Source organism: Phascolarctos cinereus, unplaced genomic scaffold (assembly GCF_003287225.1).
Source record: "Phascolarctos cinereus isolate Bilbo 61053 unplaced genomic scaffold, phaCin_HiC Scaffold_2;HRSCAF=192, whole genome shotgun sequence".
NCBI classification, from domain to species: Eukaryota; Metazoa; Chordata; class Mammalia; order Diprotodontia; family Phascolarctidae; genus Phascolarctos; species Phascolarctos cinereus.
In genome coordinates, this window is record NW_027555625.1 from 392,724,532 (window position 1) to 392,739,845 (window position 15,314).

General features: G+C 36.2%; 1 protein-coding gene across 1 annotated transcript in view; it reads right to left on the minus strand.

Moving 5' to 3' along the window:
* The window catches only part of RNF145 (ring finger protein 145), an 89,953-nt gene that overhangs the window by 12,213 nt on the left and 62,426 nt on the right, over window positions 1-15,314 (minus strand). The window contains exons 7-8 of the mRNA XM_020992362.2: window positions 11,864-12,004; window positions 10,875-11,057 (exon numbers count right to left, since the gene is read on the minus strand). Of these exons, the coding sequence (XP_020848021.1) occupies window positions 10,875-11,057; window positions 11,864-12,004 (324 nt within the window). The remainder of the gene's footprint in view (window positions 1-10,874; window positions 11,058-11,863; window positions 12,005-15,314) is intronic.

The following is a 15,314-nucleotide window of genomic DNA, read 5'->3' on the forward strand; positions in this document are numbered from 1 at the left end:
TAAGAAAAGAGCCATTTATAAAACCTATGGCATCATAGCTACACACAAATGCACAAAGTAAACAATAATGGGATATATGACTGGAGTGTAGCTCTGAAAGGGTATAACTTATTTATGTCAAGTCAACAGGCATTTATTAAGCACTCATTATGTGCCCACCACTTAATGCTTAACAAATGCTTGGTTTTTCTTTTCTTGTATATTGTTCAGAAAAAATCCAGAAGGGATCAAAAGAATAATTATCAAGGAAGCAGCAGATACCTAAAGCAAAGGCTAGAAGGTGGAGAAAACAGCAATGCTTTAGGTAAGTTTAAGAGCCTCATTAATCACTGTGTTTCAAAAGGAATACTTCTAGATAAAACAAAACAAATGCATCTCTTTCAATATAGCTTCTCCTTCTCTAGCATATGGCCCTGCATGGGCTATGGATGAGGGAGTCCCCTAGTCACAGAAGACATGTACTTGGCTAACTAGAAGGACTTGTCTGTGCTGAGTCTTTTAAGGATTATGGTCCCCAACCCTCAATTTCGTGACATGGTTTTGTTCCACTCTTTGGAATTAGTCATTGCTGCATACAATTGTATCGAACCTTTATAAAGATCACTGAATCCACACTACCCCATACCCAGACAAGACATCAGTGAATGGATCTTACAAAGAGAAAGAGTTAGCTTGAGATAAGAAGAAATTTCTCATCATTACAGCTGTGCAAAAGAGGAGTGTACAACTTGGAATGGTAATGAATTCCCCCTAACTCAATGTTTTCAACTGAGGCAATGGTCACCATAATGGTTTCTTTTTTTAGGTAAGACTGAATTAGATAGCCTCTCAGGCCACCTCCAAATCTAAGATCTTATGATTCTGTAATATATATCAAATAAAATTTGTAAACCTAATTGTTTATAATTTCTAAAATAAGTTTTATTGATGCCTCTTGTTTGTACACCTTACTCATTTCTGGATATATCCAACACAACTCTCAGAACTGAACCCTTCTAACAACAACAACAACAAAAATCAGTCAATCTACAAGCATTTATTAAGCACTTGCTATGTCAAGGACTGTGCTAAGTGCTAGGGACACAAAGAAAAAGTACAGATAGTCTCCACAGTCAAGTAGCTCACATTTTTTATGGATGACACATTTATAATTCAGAACATACAAGATAAAACACAGAATAGATGGAAGATAACCTTATAAAAAATGGCACTAGAAGCTGGAGAGATCAGAAATGGACTCCTAGAGGAGACAGCACCTTAACTGAGTCTTACAGGAAGCCAGGGATTCTAAGAATCAGAGAGGTTGGGAATGAAAACATTCAAGGCATAGGAAAGCGGGCAATGCAAAGTCAAGGAGAAGGAAGATGAAATGTTTTGTTTGGGGAAAATGCAAGCAGCCCAGTACTGGCTGCATCATATAGTACACAGAGTCAGTAGAGTATAAAAAGACTGGAAAAGTAGAAAAGGCCGGATTGTAAAGAACTTTAAATGCCAAACAAAAGATTTTATATCTGACTCTGGAAATAAAAGAGAACCACTGGAGTTTACTGAGTTAAGGAAGGGACATTCAGACTCAAGCTTTAGGAAAATACTTTGGCAGCTGGACCTGGAGTAAGGAGAGATTTAAGCCAGGGAGATCAATTAGATAGTTACTGTAATAATCCAAGTGAGGGTATGAACTAGGGTAATGGCTCTGTTATGCAAAAGATTTTAAAAATAAAGTAATTACAAAATTTGACAACTGCATGGCTATGTGTTCTCAGCAAGAGAATTGAGGATGTCACCAAACTTGTAAACCTAGGTGACTGGAAGGATGGTAGTGACCTCAATAATAACTTGAATTTGAAAAAGGAAGAGTTTGAGAGCAAAATGATAAGTTTTAGACATTTTGAGCTTAAGATGAATCCAGGAATGATAGTCTGAAATAACCAACAGGCAACTAGTGATGCAAGACCAGAACTCAGGAGAGAGACTAAGTAGATTTGGGAATCATCAGAGAGATACTTGAAACAATAAAAGTCAATGAGCTCACCAAGTGAGAGAGGATAAAGAGAAAAGATAAGAAGGCCCAGGACGAAGCACCAGAGTATACTACAGTCAGTGGACATGACATAAAGATCCAGCTAAAGAGACTGAGGAGCATTAATGAACCAGGAACCAGGAACCAGAAACCAGAAACCAGGAGACAGCAGAGTCAACAAAACTGACTTGTGAAGGGTTTAGAAAAGTGTTAACAACTAGATGGGGGTACTGATTGTAGATGGCTTTTTCAAGGAATTTGGTTGAGAAGGGGATAAGATATTGGACAGCTGGTGGGAATAGTAGGATCTAGTATAGATTTTTAAGGATGGGAGAGATCTGTGTGTGTGTGTGTTTGTAGCAGGGACGCATTAAGTAGGTAAAGAGAGGAGAGAAAAGGATGGTTGGGAGAGGTGATAAGAATGATGTGGGCAATTTGTAGAACACAGGAGTGGATGGGATCAAGGGTATATATAGAGCAGTTGTGCCCAACTCAAAAAGAAATAGATCCCTGCAGACTACACATAATGACTTAGAAAACCAGAAATTGTTGTACTGTATTTTTATTATTTTGCTAGACATTTCCCAATTACATTTTAAATCCAGTTCTCTGGAGCCAAATATGGACACCTCAGAAGGAATACCTTTGTTAGGGACTGAAACAAAGGAGTTGGCAGGGATGGATGAGGTCGGTCAGAGGTATCTGAGATGAAGAAATGAGGAGTAAAGAAGTTCTCAGAGAATGGCCTCAATTTGTTCCTTGAAGTATGGAGCAAGTTACTTAGCAGAGAGGGTGAGGGAAGAGAGTGTCATAGGAAGTTTGAGGATAGAAAAGTTTAAATAGCTGCTGTGTTGAGTAGAACGAGGAATTAATTAGGGAGTAAACTTCTTTATGTGATCATAATCATAATGTGAAAATGTGTTCCTTTTGCTCAGCTACGCCAATTCCTCTACATGTACCCTTGGTCCTATCCTGTGCTCTCCAACAAATTGCACACACCACTATTTTTTCTCTTTTCTCTCTCCCTCTACCCACTATTTTCCTCTTGTCCCACCTCTTACCCTCCCACCCTCTTCTCCCCTGTTTTTTGTTTCTTCTTCTCTCTTTGCGTCTAGGCTATTTAACTGCTCTATAACAACATGAGCAAAATTGAGGCCATTCTCCAAAAGCTCCTTCTCCTCTCCTCATCTCACATAACTCAGATACCTTTTGCTACTCTCTCTTCTTCCACCCAACTCACAGGAAGAGGCAGCCCTTCTCCTTGCAGAGCAAACCCTTCTATATGCACAAGGGACCCCATTCCATCCCGTCTTCTCCAGGAGACTGCCTCCTCTATCATCCTGCTCTCTCACTACTCAACATCTCCCTGTAAGCTGCTTCCCTACTGCCTACAAACATGCCCATATCTCCTCAATCTTCAAAACAAAATCCTTACTTGATCCATTGATTCCTTCCAACTATCCTGGAACATCTCTCCTCCCTTTTATGACAAAACTCCTTGAAAATGCTAACTATAATTAGTATTTTGCTTCCAACTCACCTTCTTCTTTACTCTCAGCAGTCTGATTTCCTGCTCTCTCCAAAGTTACCAATGTTACCTTAATTTTATTTTTAAGGGCAACTGGGGTTAAGTGACTTGCCCAGGGTCACACAGCTAGTAAGAGTTAAGTGTTTGATTTGAACTCAGGTCCTCCTGACTTCAGGGCCAGTGCTCTACCCACTGTACCACCTAGCTGCCTCCCCCCAATGTTATCTTAATTGCCTTTTCTCAATCCTCATGCTTCTTGACTTCTCTTCAGCCTTTGACACTGTCAATCACCCTCTTCTTGATACTTTATTCTTTTTTAGGCTTTTGCAACATTGGTCTCTCCTGGTTTTCCTCCTACCTGTATGACTGCTCCTTCTCAGTTTCCTTAATTGGATCTTCATCCAAGTCATGTCCACCAAATATGATTGCTCCTCCCCACTCAAAGCTCTATCCTGGGTCCTCTTCTCTTTTTCTTCTATACCATTTTGCTTAGTGGTCTCCTTAGCTCCCATGAACTCAAATTGCTACTAATTTCTACTAATTCTAATGATTCTCAAATCTACTTATCCAGCCATAACATCTCTTGACTTTAAGTCTCTCACCTCCAACTGCCTATCAGACATCCTGAAATAGATGTCTCATAGACATTTCAAACAACATGTCCAAAACTGAATTCATTATCTTTTCCCGAAAACCCTGACCTCTTCCAAGCTTCCCAATTACTGTTTTTTTTAATTTTTATTAGTTTATTTTGATTTATCAAGAATCACTTCCATATGCTTTTGAGTTGAAAATTTTTCTCCCCCTTCCTCCCCACCACCCTCCCCAAGATGGCACACAATCTGATACAGGCTATACATTTACATTCCTATTAAACATATTTTCACATTAGTGAAGTTGTAAGTAAAAATTAAAACCAATGGGAGGAACCATCAGAAAGAGGAAACACAACTCAACAGAAGAGAAAAAAAAATGATAGCGATTCAGCTTCCATAGTTCTTTCTTTGGATGTGGACAGCATTTTCCATCACGAGGCCTCTGGAGATGTCTTAGATCCTTGTAATGCTGAGAAGGGTTAAGTTTATCAATATTAGTCATCGAACAATGTGGCTGTTATTGTGTATAAAGTTCTCTTGGTTCTGCTCACCGGACTCAGCATCAGACCATACAAATCTTTCCAGGTTTTTCTGAAGTCAACCTGTTCATCATTTCTTATAGCACAGTAGTATTCCATTATATTCATATACCACAACCTGCTCAGCCATTCCCCAGTTGATGGGCATCCTCTTAACTTCCAATTCTTTGCCACCACAAAAAGAGCTGCCATGAATATTTTTGTACATGTGGGTCCTTTTCCCATTTGTATGATCTCTTTGGGATATAGCCCTAGAAGTGCTATTGCTGGGTCAAAGGATATGCACTTTTTTATAGCCCTACGGGCACAGTTCCAAATTGTTCTCCAAAATTGTTGGATCATTTCATAACTCCACCAACAATGCATTAGTGTTCCAATTTTCCCGCATCTTCTCCAACATTTATCATTTTCCTGTTTTGTCATGTTGGCCAATCTGGTAGATGTGGTACCTCAGAGTTGTTTTGATTTGCATTTCTCTAATCAATAATGAGTTAGAGCATTTTTTCATATGACTATAGATGGCTTTAATTTCTTCATCTGAGAACTGTCTGTTCATATCCTTTGACCATTTATCAACTGGTGAATGGCTTGTATTCTTATAAATTTGTCTTAATTCTCTATATATTTTAGAAATGAGGCCCTTATCAGAGAGACTGGTTGTAAAAATTCTTTCCCAATTTTCTACCTTCCCTCTAATCTTAGTTGCATTGGCTTTGTGCAAAAACTTTTCAATTTAATGTAATCAAAATTATCCATTTTGCTTTTCATAATGTTCTCTATCTCCTGTTTGATTATGAATTCTTCTGTTCTCCATAGATCTGAGAGGTAAACTATTCCTTGTTCTCCCACTTTGCTTATGGTATCAGCCTTTATATCTAAGTCATGAACCCATTCTGACTTTATTTTTGGTATACAGTGTGAGATTTGGGTCTATGCCTAGTTTCTGCCATACTCTTTTCCAGTTTTCCCAGCAGTTTTTTTCAGAGAGTGGGTTCTTATCCCAGAAGCTGGGGTCTTTGGGTTTATCAAATAATAGATTACTATAGTCATTGACTACTGTGTCTTGCATATTTAACCGATTCCACTGACCCACCACTTTATTTCTTAGCCAGTACCAAGAAGTTTTGATGATTGCTGCTTTATAATACAATGTGAGATCTGGAATTGCTAGGCCACCTTCCCCTGCATTTTTTTTCATTAATTCCTTTGACATTCTGGACCTTTTGTTCTCCCAAATGAATCTTGTTATTTTTTTTTCTAACTCTATAAAATAATTTTTTGGTAGTTTGATTGGTATGGCACTGAATAAATAAATTAGCTTAGGTAGGACTGTCATTTTTCTTATATTAGCTTGGCCTACCCATGAGCAACTGATGTTTTTCCAATTATTTAGATCTGATTATATTTGTGTGAAAAGTGTTTTGTAATTGTGTTCACAGATTTCCTGGGTTTGTTTCGGTAGGTAGACTTCTAAATATTTTATAATGTCTACAGTAAGTTTAAATGGAATTTCTCTTTCTATCTCTTGCTTCTGGGCTTTATTGGTAATATATAGAAATGCTGATGATTTATGTGGGTTTATTTTATAGCCTGCAACTTTGCTAAAGTTGTTTATTGTTTCAAGTAGTTTTTTACTTGATTCTCTAAGTATATCATCATGTCATCTGCAAAGAGTGATAGCTTTGTTTCTTCTTTGCCTATTCTAATACCTTCAATTTCTTTTTCTTCTCTTATTGCTAAACCTAACGTTTCCAGTACAATATTGAATAACGGTGGTGATCCCAATTACTGTTGAGGGCACCACCATCCGCCCAGTCACCCAGGCTCACAATGTAGGTGTCATCCTCAACTTCTCGTTCTCCTTCATTGCAAATATCCAATCAGTTGCCAAGTCCCTATTGCTATAAGATAGATATACAACCCCTTTTCTTCTCTAACACTGAAACCACCCTGGCGCAGACCCTCATTACTTTACTCCTGAGCTCCTGAAACAGCCCACTGGTTGGTCTCTCTGCCTCAAACCTTCCCTCATTCCAATCCAACCTCTACTAAGCTGTCAAAGTTATCTTCCCTAAGGACAGGTCTGACTATGTCACCTTATACTCAAACAACTCCACTGCCTCTCTATCACCTCCAGGATCAAATATAAAATTGTCTGACTTTTAAAGGCCTTTCTAGTTTTTGTACACCTTACACATCCCTTTGTACTCTATAATCCATTGACACTGGCATCCTTGATGTCCCTCACACATGATACACGATCTCTAAACTCCATACATTTTCACAAGTTGTACCCCGATAATTGGAATTCTCTCCCTCCTCTTTATCTTATGGATTTGCTGACTTCTTTCAAATCCCAGCTAAAATCAGACCTTCTGCAAGAAGCATTTCCCAATCCCCCTTAATGCTAATGTGTTCCTTTTCAGACTATCACAAATTTATCCTATGTCAATCTTATTTGTACAGTTGTTTTCATGTTGTCTCTTTCATTAGACAGTAAGTTCCTTGATAAGAAAGACTTTTGTTTTGACCATTCTTTGTATCCCCACAACTTAGTACAATGTCTGGCACATAGCAAAGTGCTTAATAAATGCTTATTGATTTCCCTACTGTGGGCCCAGTTGGCATTAGCTAGTATAATTTGTAGTGGACCAGTCAGCAGAGTTTTATGATTTCCTATAGTTCTTTTCAATAGCAAGTGAGTAAGAACAAAAGAAGAGGATAGTGGGAGTGACCTAGGGTTGGAGTTTGGCAAGGTGTGATTGGTAGTAAGGCAAATGAACAAGGGAATTTAAGAGAAGAGGAAAGAGTAGGGTTTAACTCATTCACAAAGAGTTCCTGCCTGGGAAGAGAGAAGAGTATAGCCTGAGCAGAGAAGGGACGGAGGGATTATAGATCACAATAAACATAAAGAGTAGGTTTAGAAGGCAGTGGAAGAAATGGAAAGATAAAAGATTATAATCAGATGACAGAAATTCAGAGTTTTGGAAACTGGAAACAGAACACTTGTGGGTGAAAGCAAGATGAAGGGAATGACCATCCCTGTGTGTGGATGAGATAAAATGGAGGAGAAGGTAATGGGAATTGAGTAGAATAAGGAACTAGGAGGCTAAAGTATTACATAAAGAATAAATCATACTTCCTTTTATAAAAACTTTCTTGTGTATAACGCCATACTCTTTTTTCCCCTGAGAAGCAATGGATACACATCTGACAACACATACAATATTGTGCCTTCATAATCTCTGCCAAGGGAAGAACTTCATTATTTTTCCATTCGTGGGACAATTATCATTATTTTACTGGTATTTTTCAAAGTACTTCTCATCTATTTAATTAGGTTATTTACATAATATTCTTATTTAGATGTAGAAGCTGAGGCAGCCAGGAGATTAAGTGACCTAAGAAAGTTAGTGATGAAGATAAGAATAGAAAATCTAGATGTCCAAATTAACCTCTCCAGGTTCTTTCCCATTAGAATCAAGCAAGGTACAGAGGTCTTTTGACCATTAGAAAAGATGAAAATAGTATGGCATTATGGACAATAAAGTGTAGGGTTAAAAGGTAATTTTTTTGTCTTTATGTTACATTCTAATATATGGTGGATGCTATTTAACACAAATTAAGACTACTTTCTTATCTGTCAATCCAGGATTGTCTGAGTTTTAATTGCTCTCTGGATAAATACATAAAGTTCATCAGTTCTAAGAACAGAATATTAAAAAACTTTTGCTATGCACTAGAATAGGGTGAGTGTGAATTTTTAAGGTTTTCAAGAAAGTAATACCATGATTTTATATGTGGGGTCTTACCAACTAAAAAGATTTATTTAAAAAAAAAACAAAATTTTATTTCTTTTTGGGAGCAATTTAAGGAATTATGGTGGCCACAAATCTAATCATTCAAAATTAAGTTGCTGTTAACTTTAAACTGGATTCCTTACACAATATCCAAACTAAAGAAATACAAAATGGTAGCACACTGTACTAAGAGGTGGCCTCAGAGTCCAGAAGACTTAGGTTCAAGTTCTGCTTGGATAGGTACTGGCTATGTAACTTTGGGCTAGTCACATCCAATCTCAATGTTCCATGCAACCTTCTTAGACTATAAATTACAAAGCAGGTACTGATCTGCACAGATAAGAATTTCTTCATTGTCAGTTTTCTACAGCAATGAAATTATAAGTCTAGAGACTAGACCAAAAGAATAACAAAATAAAAAAATTTAATGTTTATAAAGTACTTGTAAAATTGTATTAAAAGGTCACGGCTACAATAAGAACCTAAAGTAATCTCAGATCACTTATCAAGTCACAAACATTTACTGGCTACAATAAGTAACTAAATTAATCTGACCCGAGCAGTGTTAAATGCCTTAAAATACTAGAGAACTAATGCCAAAGTACCTACTACAAAAAAAAAAAAGAGCAAAAACAAAACAAACAAAAAAAACCCTTATCTAGCTGAGACAAGACAAAGGAACATGCATTAATTAAACCGGAGGTTCTGATAACTACAATTAACAAAGATTAGAGCTAAGCATTTTGTTAATTGTTTATTTCTCTTGGTTTTTTGGCTTCTTTCTAACCACAGAGGATACAAAGAAACAACTATTAAGACTGAAGCTCTGTTACAGGATTCAAACATAATCAAACAATTTTTAAGAACAGCAGTTCCATATCAGTATTTATTTACTTTGGCCTTATCTTAAAACGTGAAGACTAAAAATTGGAAAGCTTTTGAACTTCTTCTCCTTGTTCCAAATCTAATAGATACATGTTATGAAAATATGTAACAAACTGAAGAAGTGAACTACAGACATAAAAAAGGTTTCGGCCAACTGTCAAAGAATCTAGATGCTAAAGTTGAAGTTCTCTCCAAGACTATATTATATTGACAACAAACCAGGAACAGGATTCTCTTTAAGGTAAATACTTTTTAAAAGCAATTATATTTTAATGGAAAATGCATGATTTAAATATTTCTTCATAACATTACGTACAAGGGGAAGAGTACGGACTTTCCTGATTTTTGGCTGTAAGTACACAAAAAACTGACATATGTCACAGCTCTCAGAGTTCCTAAGTGGCTACTTCCCTTCATACCTTACCTCCTAATCATCAGCCCTCAAAATCAAAACTCAAAAAGCTATGTTTGTGATAATCAAAATATCTGAAATTGACTCAAGGATGAGCGTACTGCTAAGTAGTTATTTGGGGATTATTTAAAAAAAAAAACAAACTTGTCCTTCCAAATAATGCCTTCTACAGTTTCTTTCCTTTATAATGCAATGATAAATTCCTATAATTCTATAGCCAATGGCTATATAAACCCTCCCAAAAATATATATTTAAATAAAGGTTATAGGAAGACTTCATTTTAAGCTATCCTTCCTTGAACTGCTCTGTAGCAATTTTCTATTATTACTACATGAACCCAACTAATTTTTTGCTGAATTAAACAATAATTTAGTAAAAAAAAATTTTTTTGTTGTTGTTGCTGTTTTTGTGCTCTAAAATCTCTATAACAAAGACAGGCAGGGAAGGGGCCTATCTCCTCATTTAATTTCATCTGCTCTTCAATAGAAGTGCCAAGTACCCAAGATTACAAGCAAAATATATAGCTTGAATAACCTTTAACCCACAACTACTTAAAATGGCAAAAAATACCACTATCCCCAATCTATCTTTCCTAGTATTTGCCTCTTTTTGTCTGTCCATCTCCTCTCTCATTTCACAAATTCTCATCCTCTCTTCTGATCTTGTTTCTCTCTTACATGGTAAAAATGGAGAACCATATTTTTTATTTGTATTTTATTTACTGACTGCTTTATTTCCTGTTCTTCATTTTAGTATATAAGTATAATGTTTTATATATTCCTTTAAATTAAATTGCTTTTTATTTATGTGACTTTTGATAATTATTATTACTGATTTTTTTGGATAGGTCAGTGGTCCTAAGCTACTTTTAAAAGGGCTATTTAAAAAAAGCAGAAGAGGGGGAAAAACGAGCAACATAAGAAAGCCACAAAAGATAGAGAAATATAAAATATGTCCTACCTTTTATTTTTCAACCTTTTTTAAAAGAAAACATCAATTTTTATCTCTGAGTGTTCCCTAAGTAATAAGACTAAATTTACACTAAAACAAACAAACAGTTTTAAAACAAAACCTTTTCAAGGTTATTTCTTACTTGTCTCTTGATGCTCCCAGCGCCAAAACAATGGGATCTGCGATTTCTAACATAGACTGAAGGATAGAAGCTACCACAATGAAAAGTATAATACTAAGCAGGAATGCCCGATGAACAACTTGCAGTTCTATCAGACCGGTCTGCACCGCCAGAATTAAGAGTGTAACTCCCTCTGTCATCCCCCTGTATTGTTTATTTGGGAGAGAATAAAAATAAAAACAAACAGAATTTTAGTTTATTTCCATTAAGTGGAGAAATACTAAACAGCTATTTAGATAACATGCTAGTGAATACAGATATGTCAATAAATTCCAACTAGTTAGACTTAAAATTAAACTACAAATATATTAGTTTGCTACTTCTTTTTGCAAAGAGGACAAAAACACTATACTGTTTAGCACTCCAATTTTACTCCATCAATAAAATAAAATAAAATTTATTAGTTTAAAAATCAGTCCAGTGTTCTGTCTGATCTTCTTTGTGTTATATTACATACATGTGCCTGTATTTTGCACAACTCTATCTGAATATAAAATACAAAGTTAGGTAAGAAAACCTATTATATCACTTGTGAGGATGGAGAGAAATAAGACATCAATATCTCCTCTATATAGATAGATATAAATACAGATATATCCATCCTCCCAAGCGAGACAGAAGGTTTTCACAAGTAAGCCTCAACTCACATAGTATCCAATGGTATCAAAGCAATTTGCTAAGATTTAAGGCATTTGGGTTCTTATGGTCCCATGGTAATAAATATTGTTATTTCAGGAAAATTGTGATTTCTTAATACTTTTTGCTATATGTAAAAACATTTTTAAAAGTCAATCTTTTTCCCTTCTAAATTCCATCAAAAATTTCTAATAAACTAAACAGAGCCATAATTTTTAAATTTAATAATCATTTCTAAGAGCTTAAATGTCTAAGCTATAAGATATTTGTTTCTAAATACACGCTTTCATTTTCTCTAAGAGTACTAAACTCACCGATTCATAGCAGGATCATTCATGAAGGCCCGATAACCCTGCAAGTAAAACTTGCAGAGCGTCAAAACACCCAAGGCAACAAAAGAGACTGTGAATACCAAACCCAAAAGTGAGTATGGAGTACTACAGCATTCAGCAATACTGGAAGAAAGAAGAAGATAAAAAGTTTAAGAAATATAAATACTTCAGTCATATTGAAAGTACTGGATCTGAAATGACCCTCTAAACAAGCTACTTTGTGCTAAAATGGTCCAAATCAAAACACTGTGTAAGATGAACTTGTCACTTTGGTATTTAATTCACCCTCCAATTATCCAAATTTTTATCTAGCCAAGATATTGGCATACGCCCAGTATATGTGTGAGTATCTACACAAGAGGGATAAACTTTAATGACATAAAGAATGATCTAATTTAATTTTGCACAGATAATATACTTAACATAGAATTCCCACTTGGTTGAAAATTTCTTTACATGGACTAATATGGATTAGACTAGAAAATATCTAGTTTCCTGTTGGGACTCAAAATATGTCTATATTATATTGGATTTTACTTTACATTATAACATATCTTATTTAATATATCTTATTCTGTTGGTGCTTGATAAGAAACACTATCCTGGGGAAGGGTTCATTTATTATTTTAGGTACAAGACCAACTTATAAATAATTTGGAGTTTTATCAAAACATTAAAGAATAAACATTGTCTATCAAGATAAGCTTTTTGAAGTGAGCCCAAACTTGAATCAGTAACGCAAATGTAAGCATTTCTGTTTTTCAGAAGAAAAGCCTTTTAAAACTTTCAGAAGATCAATATTACTTGACTTTCTGTTCATGGATGCTGATGTTGCTAAGCGTGATCTAATTGTTTCTGGATGAACTAATGATTGGAATAGCTTGAGGAAAAAACTAGTTAGTTTATTTATAAAATTTCTTGTAAGAAAAAAGAATTGTGATGAAGCATACTGAAATTCTTGCTGACTACATACAAAAAATATACATTGTAGCTTTAAGAACCAAAAAACGGAACTGGAGGAATTAATAAAGTTTCTTTGTTCCCTCTCCTTAACAAAATACATTTTCCCCTTTATGCAGTCACTTCTTTTACAGAAAACATGCTTTTAAAAAAAATCACAGAACACTGTTAAAACCTGTAATTTTAACTTTTATGTTTTGGTATATGGAAAGTAAAAAATGAAGAACTTAAGTATTAACAAAAAACATGATGACTTTCTTGGTCTGAGATGTGAAATAATGACTTAATGAACATAGAAGGATAACTTCTCTAGATGGAATGGGCTTTGAGTCAGGAAACCTGGGTTTGAACACCAGCTCTGAGGATTAACGAAGTCTGGATTAGATTACTTCCTCTCTCTCTGGGCCTCCATTTTCTCATCTGTGAAATGGGACTAATATTCCTACTTAACCTATGTGGCAAAAAGAAAAATACTTTACAAAAGTAAGCTATTATTATTTTCAAAGTTTCCTTTCCTAGTAGATGTAAGCTTTTTGAGGGTGGGGGTTAGCTATTGTTTGTCTTCATATCCCTAGCACCTAGCACAGTACATACAGTAGGCACTTAATAAATAAGGAGTATGTTGTTAATGGAGAAAGCTCAGGCCTTGGCATCAGGAAGGCCAAAGAATCCTGTCTACAGCCACTTTCTGGGTGCGTGACTGAGCAAGCCAATTAACATCTCTATGCTTTCGATTTCTCTATGACTTAGATTTTTAAAATTGGGATAACAAATACAACTCCCTTTTTGTCAGCATCAGATGAGCACAATATGTAAAGAGCTTTGCAAGCTTTAAAGCTATAGAAATGTCAGCTATAACTGTTTGCTCAACTGAATTGAAATACCCAGTTCTCTGAATGATTGTTCAGTTCAATGGAGAATACGTTATTCTCTCTCAAATACCCTAACCAGTCAGTTCCTCAACCTACTCTCCTCCCATGAGCAGCTTCTCCTCTACCCCACCTCAACCACACACAAAGACCCTCAATCTTACTATCACCCACAAACGTACCACCTCCATATTCAAGAATTCTGAAATCCCCTATCCAACCATGCCTTTCACCTCTCTCTGCCTTCCCTTACAGAATCATCACCATGAAACCCAATCCCTTGATCCCTCAATTCCTTCCCAGGCCATCTCCTCAGCACTAGCCACTCTCTACTCTTGTACCTATCCAGACTCTTTAGTGAACAAATTCAATTCTACATTGTGCTCCTCTCTTGAATCCATAGCCCTATTATAAAATCATCAATTATGCCCAACCAAGCCCCACCATTCATCACCTTCATATCTACATATGTGCTACTGAATAAGGGTGGAGAAAATCACGCCATTGTTCTCACTGGATCCACTACAAATTTATGTTACATAACCTCGACTGGCCCTCATTGCTGCTAGACAATCCTACTATACCACCCTAATCAACTCACTATCCCACTCTTCAGAGAGGCTCTTCCAAACCTTTTTAACTCTCCTAAGGCCTCCATGGCTCTCCCTCTCTCCACTCTCTTAGCTGACAATCTTGTCTTATATTTTAGAGAAAAACTGAGGCCATTTGCCATGAACTCCTTCTTCTCCCCTCTTCTTTATCTCCCATCACTCAGATGCCTTCCTCCCCTTTCTCCTCCTTCATCTCTCTTTTACATGAAGTGGGTTTACTCCTCTACCCTCATCATCTCATGCCCAGATCATTACAATAGCCTGCTGCTAGGTCTACCTGAGTCTCTCCTCACTCCAATCTTTCCTCCATTTATCCATTAAAGTGATTTTCCTAAAACGAAGGTCTGATCATGTTACTACCACCACCCCCACTCAATGAACTCCAGTGCCTTCCTATTGCCTCCAAGAGCAAATACAAAACACTCTGTATGGCATTCAAAGCCCTTGATAATCTAGCCCCCTTCTGCCTTTCCAGTCTTTTTGTACCTTACTCCCCGACGTGTACTCTTTGATCCAGTAACACTGACCTCCTGGCTGTTCCACAAACAAGATGATTCATTTCTCAGTTCTGGGCATTTTCTCTGGTTGTCCCCCATGCCTGGAACACTCTCCCTCTTCTGCTCCAACTACCGACTTCCCTGGCTTCCTTTTAAGTCCCAACTAAAATCCTGCCTTCTACAGGAAGCCTTATCTAGCTATTTTTTTTTCTGTTCAATTTTTATTTTTTTTACTTTTTTCTCTTTATTTTTTGGATTAGATTTTAAGTTTTGGTCTCCCTCCCTCCCTCCCCACCCTGCACTTAAAGAAGGCCACCATTTGATTTAGATTTATAAATATATGTAAAACCATACTATGCATACTTCTACTTATCAGTTCTTTCTGTGGAGGTATATAGCATGTTTTCCTTTATAGTTGATATGAGTACTTACAATACTCAGAATAACCTGGCTGTTCACAATCACTCTTTGAATAATATGGCTATTACTGTATACA